Source organism: Aplysia californica, unplaced genomic scaffold (assembly GCF_000002075.1).
Source record: "Aplysia californica isolate F4 #8 unplaced genomic scaffold, AplCal3.0 scaffold00298, whole genome shotgun sequence".
NCBI lineage: Eukaryota > Metazoa > Mollusca > Gastropoda > Aplysiida > Aplysiidae > Aplysia > Aplysia californica.
Window position 1 is genome coordinate 846,848 of NW_004797568.1, and position 20,950 is coordinate 867,797.

Sequence of the window (20,950 nt, forward strand, 5' to 3'; positions counted from 1 at the left end):
AAAGGCTGCAATGGTAAGGCCACTGTTAAGTGACAAGTTTCTTTACAATAGCTTCTAGTTAGGTGGATACTTTTTCAATTGCTTCCTTGCTTTTATGTATAGAATGGTGGCAAAAATTGTCAAGAGGCAAAGTTAAAGGCCTGTTAGTATACACATAAAGTTAGAATTGACAGTTTTGAGATAAATTTTTGGTCTTCTGCCAATAATGAGACTGGTTTGCCAAATGAATGCAACTGTCAAGGTCAAACTAAAGGTGGTTGGCATTTCCCTACCTATAGGAGAAGTTTGGTTTCATTGGTGTGTATACATTTTTGTTCGGTTTTGTAGAGAAAACTCTTCTTGTCTTTTAAAGAAACTGAAGAAGGGTAAAAAATCTTTACCTTCGATTTTCTCAAAACAGCATGTATGCAAAACTGTCCACACAAGGAAAATCCCACAATGAGGAAACTGACTTACAGTACACTGATTCATTACATCATGACGCCGTGATATAAATGAAATAAAAATTTTAAAAACTTACAATTACAAGTGCAGCACACACTTAACACTTCACTACAGAAATATATTACGGTATTATAATATAACATTATGCCAAGCATGGGGAAATAAACGAAATGACAATTTTGCAACTACTGTCCACACACTAACAAAAGAAGGCATGATGCAATCATAGTAGTAATATACTAATAATACATTTTTTCAGTGATCTTCAAATTTCAAAATACAGCAAGAAAAGGAGTCACTTTCAAGTCATTCAACTAATTTTGATACGCTGATTGCAAATCTGATATTTTTACAATAAGACGTAATTTTCTATAAAAGTTCTTTAACGAAAATTTTATCAATAGCAGGCAGCATGTTGTGCGACTCGAGCAAATGGTCGCTTTTAGATTTAAGGACAAGTGGGCTAACCCGAATTTCAGGGGTTTGCAGAAATCTTGACTTACACCAAAAGTGGGCATTGCCTTACCTATAGCAGAAGTTTGGTTTCATTGGTGTGTATATTTGTTTGGTTTTATAGAGAAAACTCTTCTTGTTTTCTAAAGAAACTGAACAAGGGTCAAAAAACTTTATCTTCGATTGTCTCAAAACAGCATTTTTCGGGATAGTAAAAAAAGCAACCAAATATCAGGCACCACCTATTTTCTTGGCATGTGGACAGACTGCGAAACTAACTGATGATGTCAGCTAATTTTCTCATTACACGGGGGGTGAGGATCAACTGAAGCCAAAAACTGCCAGTTCTAACTGAACGTCTAAAAGGCCCTTTAGTTTGAATGATGTATGAAATAAATGGGTAAATTCATTTCTACATGCTATATATTATATTACCCTTTCAAGGACTACAAACAATCAATTATAATAATACAAGTTTTACAAGGCTACACCAAGATGAAGCGGGACGGATTTTTGATGTTGAACTTGCAAACAAAAACTAACTGCGCCATCCCTCCTTTCCAAACAAAAATAAATTAAAAAAGTCATGTCATGTTTAAACGATTGCAGCTTCACTCTCAACAACTGGAGAGTCATTTTGACTGATCTTTGTCTTAGAAAGGGACATTAAAAAAGCCCCACATAAACCATTTCTTAGATTTAGATCTCTATTATAAAAACCCACCATGGTGAGGTATTACAGGCTATATATATATATATATGTGTACAGTAGTCTCCGCCCAAGATCCCAAAGCTTAACTAGCGTTTCACTAAAGACCCCGCTGTTTTAAGAAAACATAAATTTTACTACACAAAAGTCACCCCTAAGATCCCGCTATGAAGGTCTACATTTGGCCTAAGAAGATCTCACATTTCAGACCATAATTTGCAGAACAAAAACCTGAGTGTGCACAAAAGAGCAACTGGATAAGCATAGGCAAGACTCACAATAGGATAATAAGTGAAATTGGCGTGTCGCATGCCACTGTGAATGGTCATCACGGCTGACCACTCTTTGCTCGCCATAAGTTATACACCCACCCAGTGTTCATGTCAATTAATTTTAGAGCAAGGGGAGACCATTTCACCGGTTGTGGACCTGAACATGGGTCACCATAGATTCTTCCTTTGGTGCGTCGACTAAGAACCCATTCGCCTAAGATCCCTTGCCCCCGAACACCGAGATCTTAGGTGAAGACCACTGTAATTTAGTGTAAAAGTACAGCAGCATTTTACTAGCTTGAACCAAGCTTACTGCTCTCCCTGGATGAATAATCCACACACACAAACAATGTTTTCAACAAAAGTTTCAGGTAACACTGACACCACTAATCCCAAACTCAGACAAGTAGCTGGACAAGAACTAAAAACCAACGAGGGGGGAGGAGGGGGGAGGAGGGGGGGGAATAACAGTTCATGAAGGACATTCCCAAGTCATTGGCAGAATTTAAAAAATAATGACACATTAGCAATAAACTTCAGTTTGCACATAATTTTAAAATTTGTACCGGTATTCTCAGAACACACTCAGTTAAAATGCCACTTTATTGAACTCATTAAGAAATTTGTTTTACAATGGCATAAAAAAAATAGGTATACAACTTTGATACAAATTTATGAAGAATACACAATCATAGTCAATGAACACACCATTGCTGGTCACCACGATGCAGCACTCTGTTTTTGAGCAAGGATTTCCGTGCCTTGCTTTAGGACACATCCCGGTGACCACACAGCAAAACACAACCACGATAAACCTCTGGCAGGCAATACAATGACAATGTATCATCTGATCAAAATGATGCACAAATAAAATTTATTGGGTCACATCATAATCATACAAACATTTCAGTGTAAGCATATGTCACGACACAGTATTAAGCACCTGTCAATTTTAGGGCATATGGAGTCACTGGTATTATCTTACTTAAAGTTTGTTTGTTTGTTTTGGTTTTGATGAAAAAAATACACAGCTATCTTGAATAGAAGTCAAAATGTATGCTATTGAAGAAGGTGGGGGTCACCTGGTGTCAGAGGTAAAATAAGCTAGAAAATGGCTGCCAAAGTTTGGTGACTTTCAAAGCTCGAGTGTCCTAGAAAACTGCAGTGGAACTCGGATTCAAAGAGCTCGGATTCAACGAGAACTCGGATTCAACGAGATGAGATAGAGTCCCCGATTTTTTTCTTCTTTAAGATCAATAAAAAGAACCCGGATTCAACGAGCACTTAAATCAGAGACCTCGGATTCAACGAGGTCGCTTCCAGGGTGAACAGTCCCCAAAGTCGTGGTTTCGCTCATTTTTCTCCCAGAACGAACTTTATCTATTCCCGGAAACCATCCATTGCACCTGTATCATTAACCATTATTCACTTAGCCGATTGCTTGTGACTAATCAGTGGCCATTTTAAATACCAACACATGCGTTGTTGGCATGCGCACGTGTCTACTCTGGTGTGGGTCGGGGTCGGATGGGTGGCCTGCACACATGTGGCTGTGTGTGCATGTTGGGGAGGAGGACACCAGCGGTCCGGGCATTGAACGTCGTATATATATATATACAAACGCGACAAACGGGTCACAGTCTTTTTTCCCCCTCGGCAACTGATCGTTATTACAATGATAACCTAGTCTTGACGTAGATCTACGTAATGAATTGTGCGCTGGTCTATGGAATCAAAAGTTGCTGTATGCTAGGCTCTGCACAGCAACACAACTTTTTGGTAAACAATCGAGATGACACAGGCGTGTGCATTTGAACGAACCAGTCTTTTCTTTATACACAGCTCATAATATGCGGGCATTTCAGGCACTACTTGTGACTTCTCTTTAAACATTACTTGCTCAGTGCCTGTAATTATCTACACAAAACCTCGTGTTTGCTATAACGAACACTCAGATTGAACGAGATTTTAGGTCAGGCTCGGCGACCTTGTTGAATCCGAGTTCCACTGTACAAGATTACATTTTTTTTCTGATTTTGCTCAACATTTTTTTTTAGAACTGTGTTTTAAAAGGAAATGAAAAGATAGTGACCCTATAAAATAGTATGATAAGTATAAGAAATTTGATAAGAATTGCCCAAAGGGAGGAAAAATGTTTTTTTAAAAATTTCAGTATATTGACGAGTGCCTGGTTTCACCGCAAGGCAACATATCTCTCTATCTTGCCTCTGAGCATGTAACTGGAAAATTTTATCCTCACAGCATGTCTAGACGTTTCCAATATGTAGACCTACAATTCTGTATGACGACAACAGTTATGAGCGCCAGCAGACACATTTATAAATCACAACTGATGAAAACTGAAGCCTGACAAAGTAGCCTATTGTAAGCCTGAAATACAATGGGGATTTAGACTTACCTTACACTCAGTACCAGTAAAGTTGTAAAGATTACATATGAAAATTGGCGTTTGAAGGTAACCGCACTGTTGTTTTCAGGTGACATCTTGAAAAGTGCAAGAATAGCAGCAAAATTGTTACATTTCATCATTCAAAAAATTGTATAAATCATACATAAAACAAAAACCTTTTGCTTGAGCTGTTACTGCAGCATATTAACAACATATTTATGTAACAGATAAATATGTTTTCCATGAGGAGGACAAAACAATACAGCATCAAGCATTGTAAAATTTTCAGGCTTCTGATACTGTCTCTGAAACACGAATACTACAAAAGTAATTTTTAGATACAGGAGTGATTTCTTTGGCAAGAGACACAGGGGCATAAAATAATGCACAAATTGTTGAATCCAACTTACAGAAAAAGATTTCATTTTTTTGACATTTCAAAGTTCGTTGAGGCTAAAAACTCTCGGATACTCGCATTCACATTGACTGGATCATCCATCTGCACAAAGTGGCCAGCCTTTTCTATCTTCGTCAGCGTTGCCTCTGGGACCGCCAGAAGCGTGTCTTTCAACACATCCATGGTGAGAAATTTGTCCTGGCAACCCCAAATAATGCGAAGTGGCATGGGGTACTTGAGGTCATGCTGAGCCACAGGTGGGTAAAAGTTGGCCCTGTAGTAGTTGATGGCCGATGTCATAGCGCCTGAGGGTGGAGGGAAATAAGAAGGATACAGATACAGACAGATTTATATATTTGTTTTTGTAAGAGTTTTACGGCACTTGCAACACAATAAGGTCATATAAATATAAGTGCCGAAGATTAGAGGTGTTACAAGTGAGTAACAAACACACACAAAAAAAAGAGGAGAGATCAGGACGATAGATGTTTGATAGGAAAGAAGGAGCAAACCACACCAGAGCATCTGCCAACCACCCACACAGATACATGGATAGATAGATAGATAGATAGATAGATAGATAGATAGATAGATAGATAGATAGATAGATAGATAGATAGATGGATGGATGGATGGCGGGATGGATGGACGGACAGACGAACAGACAGATAGACAGACAGGCAGGCATATAATATAATATACCTAGTCTAGCAAGCACAGAGTAAACATGCACTTAGCGAAAACACGCACATAATGTATTTCGTTTGTGTTTAAAATATGCAACATAACAAAATTCATATATAACAACAAGTTTTTGTTTCCCACCGATATTATAGCTATGTGCATGCTGGACAGTATAGACAACCACAAAACAGCACACCAAGTACTGTAGAACATTGCAATAGCGGGACTTTTACTTTTAGTTCCAGAAGAAAAATCCTGCTGTAGGCAAGTTCCTGCTATACGAATGCAAAGGGGAATTACCGAAAAATCACACACTACATGCTCTCCTCTTCTTTTACTGTCTTTTTGGCCTAGCCTAGGGCTCAGAGACAGTAAATACCGATATGGTGCAATCCTTCTTCGGCCTTTGTGCATTGTCAGAGAATCGAGTTCAGTGACGGGTGCACGTTGCTCTGCGTAGCTATGAGCTCCCACAACACACCCAGTGTTACTATAACATGCGCTGAGCGGTGACTTGTTGGCCCCATAGTATTTTATATAAATTCATAAAGATACTTTAAAAAAATCTAGCCTCAATTGTTGAGGAAAAATATGAATAAGTTAAGAAAAATTGATACAAACTGCTGTCAAAGTTTAATTTACAATGATTCACCCGTTAAGAGATATTTGAGGATAAGTTGGGCCACGAATTTATGACAGCACTGTAAAGATCATCGTGCAGTCTGACATTAACAAATGCACTGACTCATAGTCCACCGTCTGGCATTAGCAGGAACCTTTGATTTCAATTTTGTTTGGCTCAAGGAGCATTTTCAACGTTAGATTCTGTCTACTGTACGCTCTGTTCATCAAAGGCTTAAAATGTGTGGGAGCTTATTTTAAACAGCTTCAAACAAACCAACAACTTCCACAAGTTTTAAACTAGGCTTGTTAAACTGTTTCTGGCTGATGAGGATCAGGTGCCTTGCATGGGAAGATGAGGAATCTTCTAATATATCCCTGTGCAAACCATGCAGACTACATTGTAAAGTTTCATCAAAGTGTATCCATTTACGTTGGAAATTGCATTTTTCTAAGTGCATTGCATCTTTAATATTGCAAAATTTAACTAAATTAGCAACGTGCCTGGATTGTTATCAAGGTCTGCCGGATTTGCAACTGTTGTTTGACTGTTTTTACTCTTTAGATATATCAAATATCTATCCACATCATTCCTGCAATTGCTTGAAGGCGATGCAATCATAATTTTGTCAACCATTATCTGTCTCTTCAAATGAAAATGGAATTGTTGGGGACCTGGATTGTCAAGATGTCCACCTTTTCCTCTGATGACTGAGAACAGTTCGAGTGCATCTTGATTGCACTGTAAGTAACCCTCCATTGCTACATTGACAATATCTGCCACAAGACCTCGCAAAGCAGTGATGTGGTGGATGCACTCACTGACTCATGGTAACGTTTTTGGAACTTTCTTTTTGTCTTCTGGGCCAAACTTCATATCTTTCAATCACAGACGTGTCTGCTGCAAACTTTCATGGTGCTGTGATGTAGTTACGATATTCAACAGAGAATGACACAAGTGACCAATTGAAAACATTGAGAAGATCATCAAAGTCATTACAAAAATCAGATACAGCTATTTCTGACAAAGGATTATTTCCGAGATTACATAGTGTCCCAGTTGCTTTTGATACACTGCAACTTAGCACGTGCACAGCCAAACAAACCCTTTGTCGTCCAAAACTTGACACAGAGTTGATTAACTTGGGTGTCACCCTGAACCTAAGGGACTGTTTTTTTATAAATACATTTTCAATAACTAGACAGCTGGCAGTATATGATAGTACTATCATGATGAGTAGGCTTATAGAAATTGTGGTAGACCAAATTGTTTCTAATACTGTGAATTAAGTATGGAGGACCAAAGAGGACTGTGATATTATCACCCTCATGAAGAAAAAAAAAAGCTTTTCAGGGGCAATACTTAGTTTTTAAAACATTCTGGTTGTTTGGGCCTTGGTCAAATACGAGCCTTCACCTTAAAAACCAACATATTATTATCATTTACAGCTTTTTAATGGCCTCTCACAATGGAACAACGGGCCGCACTACCAGCACCAGGTGCGCGCTGATAAGGATGCAGGTCCGCCGTTGACCGTCGGTTGATGCGCCGCCCACTCCCTCAGCGTATTTGTGCCTGCACACACTTTTTGCCGCATTGCATTATCATGGTATTTATAGTCATTGCTAGGGCTATGGCACATCACTTTTGGAGTGGCTCACACAACACGTCTCTCCGCACCATCTCTCTCTGCCACCTGCCCCACCTCACTTATCACTGGACTGCCCATTTACAAAGCCGCACAGCTGACTGCCTGTTTGGATCCCGCCTACAGCCCCCCCACCCCCCATCCTCACGCTAGAGCTTGATCTCTCCCGCTGTGTATCGAAGTTCAGGCCTTTCCTTGCCCCGTTAAGCCAAAGCACAGTTAATTGAGTTTACATAGACAAAAAAACGGATTCCGGTACCCCTGGGGCAGTGCAACTGACCGTAGTGTCTTTAGGCCATTCCCAAAGGGGGGGCATTTCTCTTTCAAGTTCAAGCATAGAAGAATTGTAAATGGGCTGACTCATGTCACTCTCATAACTGTGCCTGACCTACAACAGGGAACTGCTGCTTTTTCTTTCCTGATCCTTACTATTGTCATTTTCCTCTACTTCCCGGGTAGCTGAGAATGTTTCGGAGTGTTCTATGGTCTGCTGGGGTAATAATATAGTGTAAAGCGCATAGAGCTTGCTGTCGAGCGGGGTTGTGCGCTATACAAATGCTATCTATTATCTATTATTATTATTACTTCTTTTGTATGTTTGTCACTCTCTTGTGATCTGCTATTTTGGGGTGCCTTGATAGTCGAAGCAGACCTTGTGCTGTTGAAGCTAGAGAGGAGAGCAGTCTAAGTCTGATTCCCCGTAAAGACTTCTCTGTTGACACCCACCCCTTGGCGCTCATATGACCTTATGCAGTTGTGTGCGCCGTAAATCCCTCTACTATAACCAAAAAAAAAAGGGATTCCGGTAAGGTCCCGATGTAGGGATGATCCTGCTGCAGCGGGTGCCGCTAGAGTCATGTTCTACTGTACCTCTCTAGGAAAGTGTGGCCACTTATGTGAAACTAGAATATCAATTATAATTATCCCACTGCCTACAGTCAATACCATCATTACAACAACCCTGAAATAAACATTTTAATAAAACTGTCTTTCACGAATAGAAGTACAAATAGTAAAAAAAAAAGCGTAGGGAAAAGAGTTATGATTCTGCATTTACAGTGCAGATTATTTTTAGTATTATTATTATCATCATTATTATTATTATTACTATTACTATTATTAATGTTATTATCATTATTACTATTATAATAATTATTATCTTTTATATTATCATCTAATCTCAGCTAAAAAGTGTTTTTTTAAAGTTATGCATGTTCAAAACTGGTGAGCTTCACAGTATAATTATAATACTGCATGTATTGCTCAAAGTCGACGCTGTGCAGGATTATTCTTTAGGAATAATGCATATTTATGAAAATAAATTATCATAATTTGCATTCTTCAAAGTACGGTTGTATTACCAGATTTCCTGAAGTAGTATTTGTAACATTCAACTTCATCATCCGTCATCTTTGATAGTAAAAGTCCCGAGGTTGGACCCTGGAAGGCTTGATTCAGAGAAATTGCATCCTCCAAGAGCATGAACAACTCCGGCAAGAATGGCAGTTGAAAGCTATAAATGTACCTGAGAGGAGATAAAAGCTCAAATCAATATACATCACCTCTTATCTAATGGAATTATAGTTAAGTTCACAACATTTATCAAAGTATCAGACTTGGAATAATCAGGTTGTGGGATCAATTCCATGCCCTGTTGTTGGGAATTGTTGTATGTTTGAGGAATGTACAGCAGTCTCTGCTTAAATGCACGATGCTTGGAAGAGCTCCTCTGTGTGTATTTACACGGAGTATGCGTTTTCGAGAACCTGTGCAAAGGGTGAAAGGGACACAACCATCTCATTTCCTTGATATTTTAGTGAACTTCCATGTGTGTGTGTGGAAGAGGGGGGGGGGGGGGAGATGCTGCTGATAATGCTATGAAATGTGACTATTATATAAAAAGCGTTGAATGAATGGCGGAAAAAAAGCAGAAAGACCAACTCATTGTACTCATATGCACTAAAATGTTGGGAACAGAAAAGGGGAAATTGTCAGTGTTCGTGTCATATAAGGAAGAGCGGTAGCCATGCGACTTCCCAAGCAACCACTCCTGACTACCTGTCATGCATTGCAACTCTGTAATGCATGGATGACATAGAACAATCTAAGAGACTTTCCTCAAGCGATTCGATGAACAAGTACGTTTAAAATTCTTCAAGCACTGCTAATCACTGGACTAATCTTTAATCCTATACAAGTAAGCCTTTCTAGTAAATTTAGTGTACTACAGCATTCATGCATGTTGTGAATCATCATATTCATAGGTAGGCCTAACTAAAGATTACAGTCACGCAAACACCAGAGAGAAACCTTCTCTGGAAGATGCATTTCGAGTGACCAATCAAGAAATTTTAGAGGATGTGACTGCGTTTATATCTAAATTATTATATTGTAAAAAACCTGTCATATGATGAATGCTTGCATTTTGAGTGGAGCATGCCTTTGTATGCTGTGCATTTAGATGAAGCCTACTGTACAGGGTTGGTGATTTTTTTGATTTTTTTCATAAAAATAAAAAAAATCGATTTTTTTGATTTAAATCATGATTTTTAAAATTTAAATCAGATTTTTTTGATTTTTTTAAAAATGTCGACACAGTTTGGGATTTTTGGTTGCTAAAAGTATGTTCTTTTAGTGCAAAATGCATTGTCTTTATTTTAACAAATGATTAAATTAAGCAACCTCAAAAGAAAGCCTTAATCTGCTATATCAATGAATTACGGCTACACAGACAAAAAATGAAGAAAATGTCAGTCTAAAAGGAAGGGGTGGGGGGGTGGGGGTAATTATGCATAGATAAACTTGCATTTTATTACAGTGTGTGTGTGTGCGCGCGCTTGTGTTTGTCTAAAAAGAAAAAGAAAATGTTAATTTCAATAATGAAAAAAAAGTAAATTGAATGCTGTATTATTTTACAGTGACAGGGGGGAAAGCAGACTTTTAAGCATGATTTTATTAGTCTACTAAACCTTATATACTGTTTTATAAAACCAAGGAAAGGAATTCTGAATGTTCAAATATGTAAAAACTGAATACATTTGTTAAAAAGTGATTTAAATCACTGATTTTTATTTTAAAAATCAAGTTGATTGAAATATAAAAAAAATCAACTGATTTAAATCAACCCAGCTCTGATTTCATGGAAAAAAAAGTAAATTGAATACTGTATTATTTTACAGTGAAAGGTGGGAAAGCAGACTTTTAAACATGATTATATTCGTCTACTTAACCTTATATCTGTTTTATGAAATCAAGGAAGGGAATTCTGAATGTTGAAATATGTAAAAACTGAATAAAAATAAATTTTTAAAAAAGTGATTTAGATCACTGATTTTTATCAAAAAAATCAAGTTGATTTAAATTTAAAAAATCAACAGATTTAAATCAACCCAACCCTGCTACTGTACCCCACCTTACTTAAAACTCACACAATTTACCTCAAGTGCTTTCTAAAGGCTGCATTTGTGTAGCACATTATCTATACACGGTAGGCCTACTTGCTCTATAATCGATTTCATGAATATTTATAAGTTATCGTTTCTACTCAACATTTGAACATGTGTGTGTGAGTGTGTGTGTATGTGTCTGTGTGTGCGTGTGTGTAATCTGCAGCTTGCACTGTATGTCTCTAGGAAAACTGAGAATGTTTCTGAGTGTTCTTGCAGGGTCTGCTGGAGTAATAACAGTTATAAAGCACATAGAGCATGTGGCAGAGTGTGGACAGGCGTTATATAGGCAATTAGTATAATAATTATCATTATTATTAGACCTCAGTTTTTCTGCTTGGATGTTGTATCCCTCTCAACAGGCAGGTTGAAGCCCCATTCCTAACCTCCTAAATAATTGGTGGGGGTGGAAAAGACATAGACAGTTATTGTTGTTGTTGTTATCGATCCAGAGACAGTTATAAAAAAAAAATCTAGGCCTGCTTTACTGAGAATAAAAGCTCTAAAGAAGAACATTTCAGAAAATGTTACAAATTATGTAAAGCTTATTAAACAAGATTAACATACAATCTATAATAATAAGAGCTGAACTTTTTGAAACGTCAGAGAAAATTATAAATGAGAGTGAAACATGAGATGTAACCCTAATCAAATATTTTTAAAGTCAGAGACTTCAACTGAAACATAAGAGGATCCTTTTTGTTTCCAAAGAAAAAAACTATTTTGAAAATTTAAACGACTAAATACAGCCATGATAGGCCTACTTCTTTAAAAAAATAAAAATAGATGGTTTCAATTATCAACACAGACCCTTAATCCAAAGGAGATGAAAGCTGAGCAGCATAAATTAACTTTCGACAAAAATGAAAGCACACTATTTAGTGCTTTTAATTTAGTCTAGCAGCTAGCAACTGTAAGCAATGGCAGGTCATTGCACATCAACTTCTGAGCCAGAGATGACACCCCCAGGAAAAGACATTCAGTCCTGGAACTTACCATGAATGCAAAAACTGCACAGGCTTACTGATGGAGCTGAAACCTTGATGCCAGATGGGTACTGGTGGGATGTTCATCACAACCAACCGGTCAACAATCTGTGGGTGACGAGCAGCAAATGCCCAGGAGACAGCACCACCCCAGTCATGGGACACCACCACACATGATTTGTAGCCTGGGGGATGTGGATGATAACATGATGAAGTTATAGCTAGCATAATAGGTTTTGGTTTTCCCAATACTCCTAGCATAGATGATTCAGCAAAGACTTAACCATTGTAAAGTAGGAATTGATTTATACATTATAACAACAGAAAGTAGGAACATTATTATGTCTTTGCAGTAGCACATTTTTCTTGTGTGAGAGAGAGAGAGAGAGAGAGAGAGAGAGAGAGGGGGGGGGAGAGAGAGGGGGGAGGGGGAGAGAGATAGAGAGAGAGAGAGAGAGAGAGGGGGGGGAGAGAGAGAGAGAGAGAGATGGAGAGAGAGAGAGAGAGAGAGAGAGAGAGAGAGAGAGAGAGAGAGAGAGAGAGAGAGAGAGAGAGAGAAAGAGAGAGATTATACTGCATGTTCTATATGCACAACACTGATATTTTCAGGCAAAAAAATGCAGTCTGCGGACACTGGATCCTAACCAAAGAGAAAAGAAGGACATAAAAAAGCCTGAATTACTCTTGTCAACGTGAGATGACTCTACATGAACAAATTACACAACAGAAAGTAGGAACAGAAAATTTAGTTTGGTAGCTAGCCAAGAGACAAGGTCTGCTCAAGCGATTCCAACATTTTCTCACTAGCTTATTTCAGTGTTTCCACTGTTTTTCGTTGCTGTTTGAGGACATAATAGGGAAAATGTCAAGAGTTTGTCCATATTCTGACTCTGGATTTGCATTAGTTATGCTATTGGTTAACATAAAGGACATTACCTACCACTGGAGTATAGAATATTCAATTAAGAGGTAGAAATTTATAATTTTCCTCAGCATGCATTTATCTTTATCTTTCGTTAACGTCCATGGCAGACATTTTTTTAAAAACCAAATGTTTATACCACTGACATGCAACATTTGGTTTGACCTTGTTCCATATTATAAAGTTAATAAAGAGGTCAGAGTCAGATCTGTATTTAATGTCCATCTCTGACAAGGGAAAGCTCTTAATATAAGATCTGAGCTCAAGAATATCATGCTGAGGACTCAAACTGTACACCTTCCCAAACATGGCTTTGTGACATTGTATAGAAACATTTCAGACACATTGAAAAATAAAGAAAAGAGAATTTCCTGACTATTACCCAGAGCATCAACAAAAAGTCTTAGATCCTCCACAAGGCAATCTATCCTGTAGTTCTGAATTCCTTTCGGCTTGTCAGTGTCACCAAATCCTCTCATATCCAGTGCAACTACCCTGTTCAGGTAAAAAAGAAAATATATATTTAGTATGAAAGGAAGGTTACACTGACTGAGCACATTGAACAGATTGTCAGAGAAAATGTCAGGTAGACCGATACAAGATAGTACCGGTATATCAATCCATTTAATAGATTAGTTTTGCACCCACACTATTTAGAGACCAGGTGCTCCTGATTCTCTGGGTTTTCTGCCTTTTTTGGAGTCAGTTACTAGTGGAGAGGAGCTCTAGCATGATAGGTACAAGAGTGCAGAAATTTAGTTCTTGGAAAAATCTTTTTATCTTAATCTGGGAAGCACAAAGCTGTCTACAAGATCATAAATAAAGTAAAAAAATGTATAATAAAATAAACTTTTAAAAGTTTTTTTTGTTTCTGGAAACTTTTTTTTTTCAGGTTTTAAAGGAACTACATTAATACCCTATTCCAATTATCCAATCAAAACTAAAATCTAGATCATTCAAAGAAATGCAGCACCCTAGATGAGATCTGCATTATAATACGTTATATTTGGCACTAGGACATCTTGTAACAGGAAAAGAAAAAGCTACAAAAGCATTCTCTGCAACTCATCCATGCAGTTGAAAAAAAAAAGAATACTTAGGTATATATTCAAATTGACATTTTGCAACATGTACAGTATGTTCCCCTACAAGACTAAACAATCATTTAAAAAGTCAGCGTTTTGAATTTAAAAACACCCTTGCAGGTGTTAGATTGTCCCATATTTTTCAAATCAAGAAAATATGTGATCACCAAGATCTACAGAAAACAGAAAAGATGTCTCTGAATTCATAAATTATTAAATAATGTGATCTGTGCTATCTTTTTAACGAGAAATTTGAGAGTGCAGTGTCTCAATGGCCTCAAAGAACTGATTCCAGAGAACCTGTGATTCTTCCTCGCCAGGCTAGGTAAAGTAAGCCTATATCATACTGTCAGTACAAGATACTTTGATAAACACAAAAAAGGGACCCCATAAACAAAACAAAAAAATGTATCTTTTAGGCAACTATGAAGTGGAAAGGTGGTAAGGGCAAACCTGAAGTCCTTTTGGAATTCTTTGATTTGATTTCGCCAAGAGAACCAAATCTCTGGAAAGCCATGAACCATCAGCATTAACGGAGCATTTTCTGGACCACTGATCACATAGTGTATTTTAATGGGCTGTGGAAAGAATAATATCAAAGTAGTTTAATAATAGCATCATTATCATAAGGTAGGCAGGTCAACAATTGCATAGGCCTAGCGGTGTCATAAATGATTTGTGAATCTTGTGTTGATAAAACAATTTGTTTAACACCTCACCAACCCCAATAGGAATTATAGCAGAGCATGCTAAACTCCAACATCAGCAGCGTTTAAAAAATATACCTATTTCTCATAAACTCAACCAATAATATGGGCAAACTCTTACACTATGGGTGTGATATAGCAACAGAACAATTACTTGCCCCTTCCAGGATTTTTCCTAGTAGATTGTATTAAAGATGGCTCCTCCACAGCATGACATGAAACTGTATTCTAAATCAGACTGTGGCACTTTCATGTAACATAAACAATACTGATTTATTATGGATCAAAGCAAGACATTAACCTTAAAGAAGTTTCATAAACTAAAATATAAAAACAATACATTCATCAGTCTAACTACCTTAATTAATTTTAGTTTTAGTAGTAAGAGTTTTACTGCATTTGCAACACAATAAGTTCATATTCTAAGTGCCGAAGATTAGAGTTATAGAGGCGTTACAAGAGTGTGATAAACACAAAAAAGAGGAGAGATAAGGACAATAATTGATGTTTGATAGTCTAATTACATACCCCAACATTCATGTAAGCATGTTCACCATAGACAGAGTTGAACAACTCAGATGGGGGATTGCCTGGGTCCCTTCTTTCCAACAGCTTTCGGGGACCAACTTTGAACAAGGTGTAAAGTGTTCGTAATGCAAGCAGACTAGCCCAAAAAAGACCCACAAACAAAATAAATAGACGCTTTCCTAAATTGTCCATAATTCTGAACTGATGAGCAGTGTGATGTCAAATGCTATCTGTAAAAGAAAGAAGGAAAAAAGAGCATTAAAGTTAAATGGGGTGGGGGGGGGGGGGGTGTTAATTGATTTAGAGATCCAAGGTGTGGGAAAAATGAACAACAACAGGAATGTTGAAGAAAACATCAGGAAACAATGACAACTAGTAAGAGTATGGTATGATATATAAATAAGTAATGCAAGCATAATAATAATACATGTACTATCAGAGAAGATTTTAAATACAAATGCAAAACACAGGGCCAAAATCAATGCATGCAAAGAGAGTTGGTTACGGCACTCCTACAAAATAAAGTTACAGTATCACTTAAGCACTAAAAATTATTTTTTCTTCATCAGCAATCTTTTGTTAAAGTTAAAATCTAAGAAAAATGCATGCTCTTACTGTGAGAACCTGCTCTAATGGCCACCTGCCCAAGACAATCAACTGTTCAAATGGCCACTTCCCACTTTCCCCCTTGTGTATTCTATTCAGTGGAACTCTGATTCAGAGAAGTTGTCGGGCCTCGTTGAATGCGAGAGTTCGTTTTGGCAAACATGAGATTTTTGTGTAGGTAATTATAAATAGGCACCAAGCAAGTAATTTATAATATTATATATAAAGCATACGACTTCCTCATTCAAAAGTATTTTGGTTTCAAATGAGAGGCACTTTCATTTCTGTGATGCCATACTGCAAAAAAGCTAGAGAATTCCAGTAAAATACACTGAATTCTACAGAGCACACACTGCAAAAAGGCTGATTCGTTCAAATGCATGCCTGTGTCATCTATCATCTATAATGTATTGTTTGCAGGACAAATTATATTTCTGTGTAAAGCCTAGCATACCGTAACATTTGATTCCACAGTCCTGCATGCAATTCAGTACATAGATATTATAGATCTATGTCAAGACTAGACTATCAAGTACTATTGATCAGTAGCCAGGGGAAAAAATAACTGTGAGGCGTTTATATCTCTCTACTGACATTCCATTACTGGGCCCCTTGTGCCCCCTCCCCTGAGACACACATACACACAGTCACAGGTGTGCTGGCCACCCATCCGACCCCGACACATGTTAAGACATTATGCATGATAACAACGTGAGTGTAGGTGTGAAATTTTTTTTGGGGGTAAGTGTTTTACGGCGCTCACAACTGCATAAGGTCACATGAGTGTGAGGGACACTAAACATTTTCAATAGGTAGGAAATTTCGAATTTTGCCCAGGTGGCGGCCGAAGCCTACTCTTTCTTATCAATTTTAAACCACCAAGGGATCTTTAACGAGCGCAATTTGCACACGGGACCTCCAAGATTTTTCCCCCTTGTTCAAGAAGGCTAGGTGTAGATCTTTCCTACCACAGAAGATTAGGGGTGTGGCAGAAAGACAATAGTAAGGAGGAGCCAAGGAGAAACAGTAGAAAGGCTGCAGAAAGAATCGGGAGCCCAGAGGAGGGGGCAAAGGAGGTGAGGGGTGGGGGCAAAAAGCGGAAATGAAAGCAGACGACAGAATATTGCTAGAGAGCAGGAAAGGAGGTGAAAGGAGACAATTTTAGAGAAGAAAAATTTTCAGTCGCTACCTGGATTCGAATGCGGGACCTTTGAATGAGAGGTAAACACCTTAATTAATTAACCTCTAGGCCACGAGAGCCCCCTTGGTATGAAAGAAGGCCATCGATTGCTCGCGCAAAGATACGATGAGATAAACGAATAAAGGGTCATGACGCAGGTGCCATGGATGGGTTCCAGGAACAGGCAATGTTCGTTGATGGAGAAAAATAAGCGAAGCCACGTCAGCAGGGACTGTTGATCCTGCAAGCCACTTTGCTGAATCTGAGCTCACTCATATATATATGAATTCGCTGAATCCGAGTTATTTCAATTGATTTTCATGAACAGAAAAAATGGGGAATCCCACTCTTTTAGTTGAATCTGAGTTTTCGTTGAATCAGAGTTAGTTGAATCTGAGTTCCACTGTACTAAAATGACACTATCCAAGATTTTCACCCGTCCAAGACTCAAGACAAGAACTTTTCACCTCGACCATTGGTGGCCGTCTTGAACAATTTTTAGCAAATACAGTCGAATCTGCCATGATGGCCACCTGTACAAGCGGCCACTCTCCATTTCCCCCCTTGCGTTTTTTCTATATATATAATTTAAAAGTGTAAAACGGTCACCTGTCCAACACGGCCGTGGCCACCTTATTTTGTCAACCCATGTTTACCTGCCTCAGATGGCCAGACGTTGTCACTCATTGCTCGACGTTTTGTCATAAATTTTGAATCGTCCCCTCACGCTGTGGACGGGCCATCATAATCCATTCACCTGTTATTATTGTCAGTCCCTCCAATGAATGTTTACCCAAGTTGACCAATGGGTAACAATAAATTTTCAACTGCTGGTGAGGGAAGCGTGTGATCCGTCATAACAAGCCCCTCTCACAACTCACTTACCCAAATCGTATGTGAGGTGACTGGTCACTGATTTGTTTACCTAATCTGTAACAAAGTAACAATGGACCTTGACATGAACTTGCGACAGCAGCATTGCTCATTCTCCGAGTGGTGGCGACCCCTGTGTTTGTTTTACCATGTCAGTCGGTCTTCAGCGTCTTACGATTTTCATTTGTTTCCCCCTTGCACAAAATCAGCAACAAAATAAAAGCTAACAAAAAAACAAACACCAACAAAACAACAATAACAACATCAAAAACCCTTCTCACTATTTCCCCCCCCCCCCCTCCCCTCCCCACCCCCAAACCAAGGAAAACAAAAAACCCTTTGATTTAGCCTAACGGCAGTCCTGATCCTGAAATCAGCCCCGCTGTAGACCTCAGAAGGGAATGGTTTGCTTTCAACATTTTGATCAGTCTTGCCTAAGACCAGTGTTATACTGCCACTTTTCTCTTTGACAAAGGGTGGCCGTTTTACACAAGTTTGACTGCACAAAGACCTAGAGTCTAGAGTCTAGTCTGAATTAATGTGCGTCGTGTACATCTCGCCCAAGCCCAAGTTTAACAAATTGTATACACACAGAACCTGAATATAGATATCTAGATATAGATAGATCTAGAAATCTAGATCTAAGAGCTGGATTGTGACAATAATTTATTGGGTAACAGTAACATGACATGTTGATGCACAAGCCTAGTCACTGTGTCCATTCGCTATATCAGTTAACAATGAGATTTTTCCTTACAGGACGGCAAAGATTATGAACATGATCTGAGTCATCAACGACACACCTCCTTGAGCGATAATTGGCATCATTCATCTGTCATCAGTTTACCCAGTATAAAAAAAATCTTAACAAAGTTCATGCTGATCACAGAATTCGTGTAGAATTCTGTGATGCTGATTCACCTCACCAGCTTTATCATAAATATTCGAAATTAATTAATTCAAGAATCAATTAAATTATTAAGGCATAATATGGGATGGCACGAGTGGGTCACAACTTTTAAGAGCTGAAGGAAAGTTTTCATATATATTATAATGTATATGTATTTATATGTTCATGTAAATGGAGAGGAGTAGATATATAGTAAGCTGGACGTATAAAAAACTGGAACAGTCAGCTGATCTCTGAAAAACGGTACACTGCTTCCACTGATTGTTTAGTAAGCTTATATATGGTAGTCTAACTACAAATAATTGGTTTTACAAAAAAAAAAAAATATATTTAAACAAATGAAAGTCACCTTAAGATGTAAAACATACAAACAAACAAAACTCTACTTACAGTAACTGTTGTTGCAATATAGTACACCCGCGCATATGGATTAGAATCAGGCAAAGCAAGATTATAAATTTTCTTTTGACTTTTCAACCGGCGGGTATGCATATAGGCCTGTGTCACTACCGGAACAATGATACACCAAGACCAAGGGTCAAACAAGCCTTTCTGGACCAGGGTATAGCGATAAGAAGATAATCCTTCCTCTCTTTCTCTCTCTCTCTCTCTCTCTCTCTCTCTCTCTCTCTCTCTCTCTCTCTCTCCCTCTCTATCTCTGTGTGTGTGTGTGTGTGTGTGTGTGTGTGTGTGTGTGTGTGAGAGAGAGAGAGATAGAGAGAGAACGAGAGAGAGAGAGAGAGAGAGAGATCAGAGAGAGAGATCAGAGAGAGAGAGAGAGAATGAGAGAGAGAGTGTGAGAGAGAGAGAGAAAGAGAGAGAGAGAAAGAGAGAAAGAGCGAGAGAGCGAGCGAGTGAGCGAGAGAGAGAGAGAGAGAGAGAGAGAGAGAGAGAGAGAGAGAGAGAGAGAGAGAGAGAGAGAGAGAGAGAGAGAGAGAGAGAGGGGGGGGGGGATTGAGGCTGAGGCCGGGCTTTTTACATGTTTGTGTATAAACATGATATTCATGGTCTGGAAGTGCAATTACTTGAAAGATACTATTACAATATATAATATATTATCTCACTTGCCCTGTTTAATCAAAGAGTTTAAAAAAAAATTGCCAGTAGATCTATGCTTTTGCTGCAATATTAGATATCCTACCGAATAATACCATGAAATATCAAATATGTAGACTAGTGCTAACCTTTCCAGCTATCTCAGTCCTGATGAGGCACACGCAGCGAACAAAGATAAACATGTATCGTTTACTTGTACAGAGTTACTTAAAGAAACTTATAAAATCCACAAGACGTCTAATGACATGAGAGCAAACAGAGGAGTTTGGAATATCATGTTACATTACATATTATTTCGGGGCGCAATGCTAACAGAGTCCCAAGACACTGGAGCTCCACATACTATTAAGCTATAATAATTATTATAAAAGGTGTACAGAGTTCCAGTTTCGTCAGGGCCTACATAACTTCACAGTTCATAATAATTATAGTCCGGACAACACTAAATGGATAACTTGTCGACCTCATTTCAGAGAAACTTAGTGGCGAATGGACCTGATTTTTTAAAATGTGCCTTTGCATTCCCAAAAACCCAAAAAGTCTCGAATTGTGTGTATATACGACAAATATAAAGAGGTGTTTTCTATATAATCACTAGTATTTAATTACAGTCTGCGCGGGGATTTTTTTTATTAGAACAAGAACGGTAGTTGAGTGTTAGCTTTTTTGCTTGTTTAAATCTACTTTCTTTTCTTTATTTAACTGACTGCATGTGCCACACGACTTAGTTGTTTTCAGTTCAGCGGTTAGTGGGTGACAGTGGGTTTATTTTGATTGACTAAATGTGATATACAATGAGTAAAATTTCTTTTATATCTTCCCAATCTTTGAGATCGCATGCGTTTCAATTTGTTGTTGCTTTTTCATTAAGCACCATGGTTATATTACTTAATTTACAACCCCCCCCCAAAAAAAACAAAAAAACAAACAAACAAACACGTTGCCTTAAAACTACTGAGCTATTAAATACTGAGTTGATATTGACCTGTCAGAAATGATGATGTTAATAATA

The 20,950-nt window shown here is 38.1% G+C and overlaps 1 protein-coding gene across 2 annotated transcripts; it reads right to left on the bottom strand.

Annotated features, from left to right (window-relative positions):
• Positions 1-3,900: 3,900 nt before the first annotated feature.
• Positions 3,901-18,825, bottom strand: LOC101863448 (epoxide hydrolase 4). Of its 2 annotated transcripts, none has more exons than XM_005101775.2 (7): positions 18,730-18,825; positions 15,314-15,543; positions 14,532-14,656; positions 13,376-13,488; positions 12,082-12,256; positions 9,001-9,164; positions 3,901-4,990 (listed from the first exon to the last, which is right to left on the bottom strand). In XM_005101775.2, the coding sequence occupies exons 2-7, from the start codon at positions 15,503-15,505 to the stop codon at positions 4,710-4,712; spliced, it is 1,050 nt and encodes a 349-aa protein (XP_005101832.1). In that variant the 5' UTR covers positions 15,506-15,543; positions 18,730-18,825; the 3' UTR covers positions 3,901-4,709. The 2 variants fall into 2 exon arrangements, with proteins under 2 accessions (XP_005101832.1, XP_005101833.1); XM_005101776.3 differs by lacking the exon at positions 18,730-18,825 and adding an exon at positions 17,756-17,857.
• Positions 18,826-20,950: the final 2,125 nt, after the last annotated feature.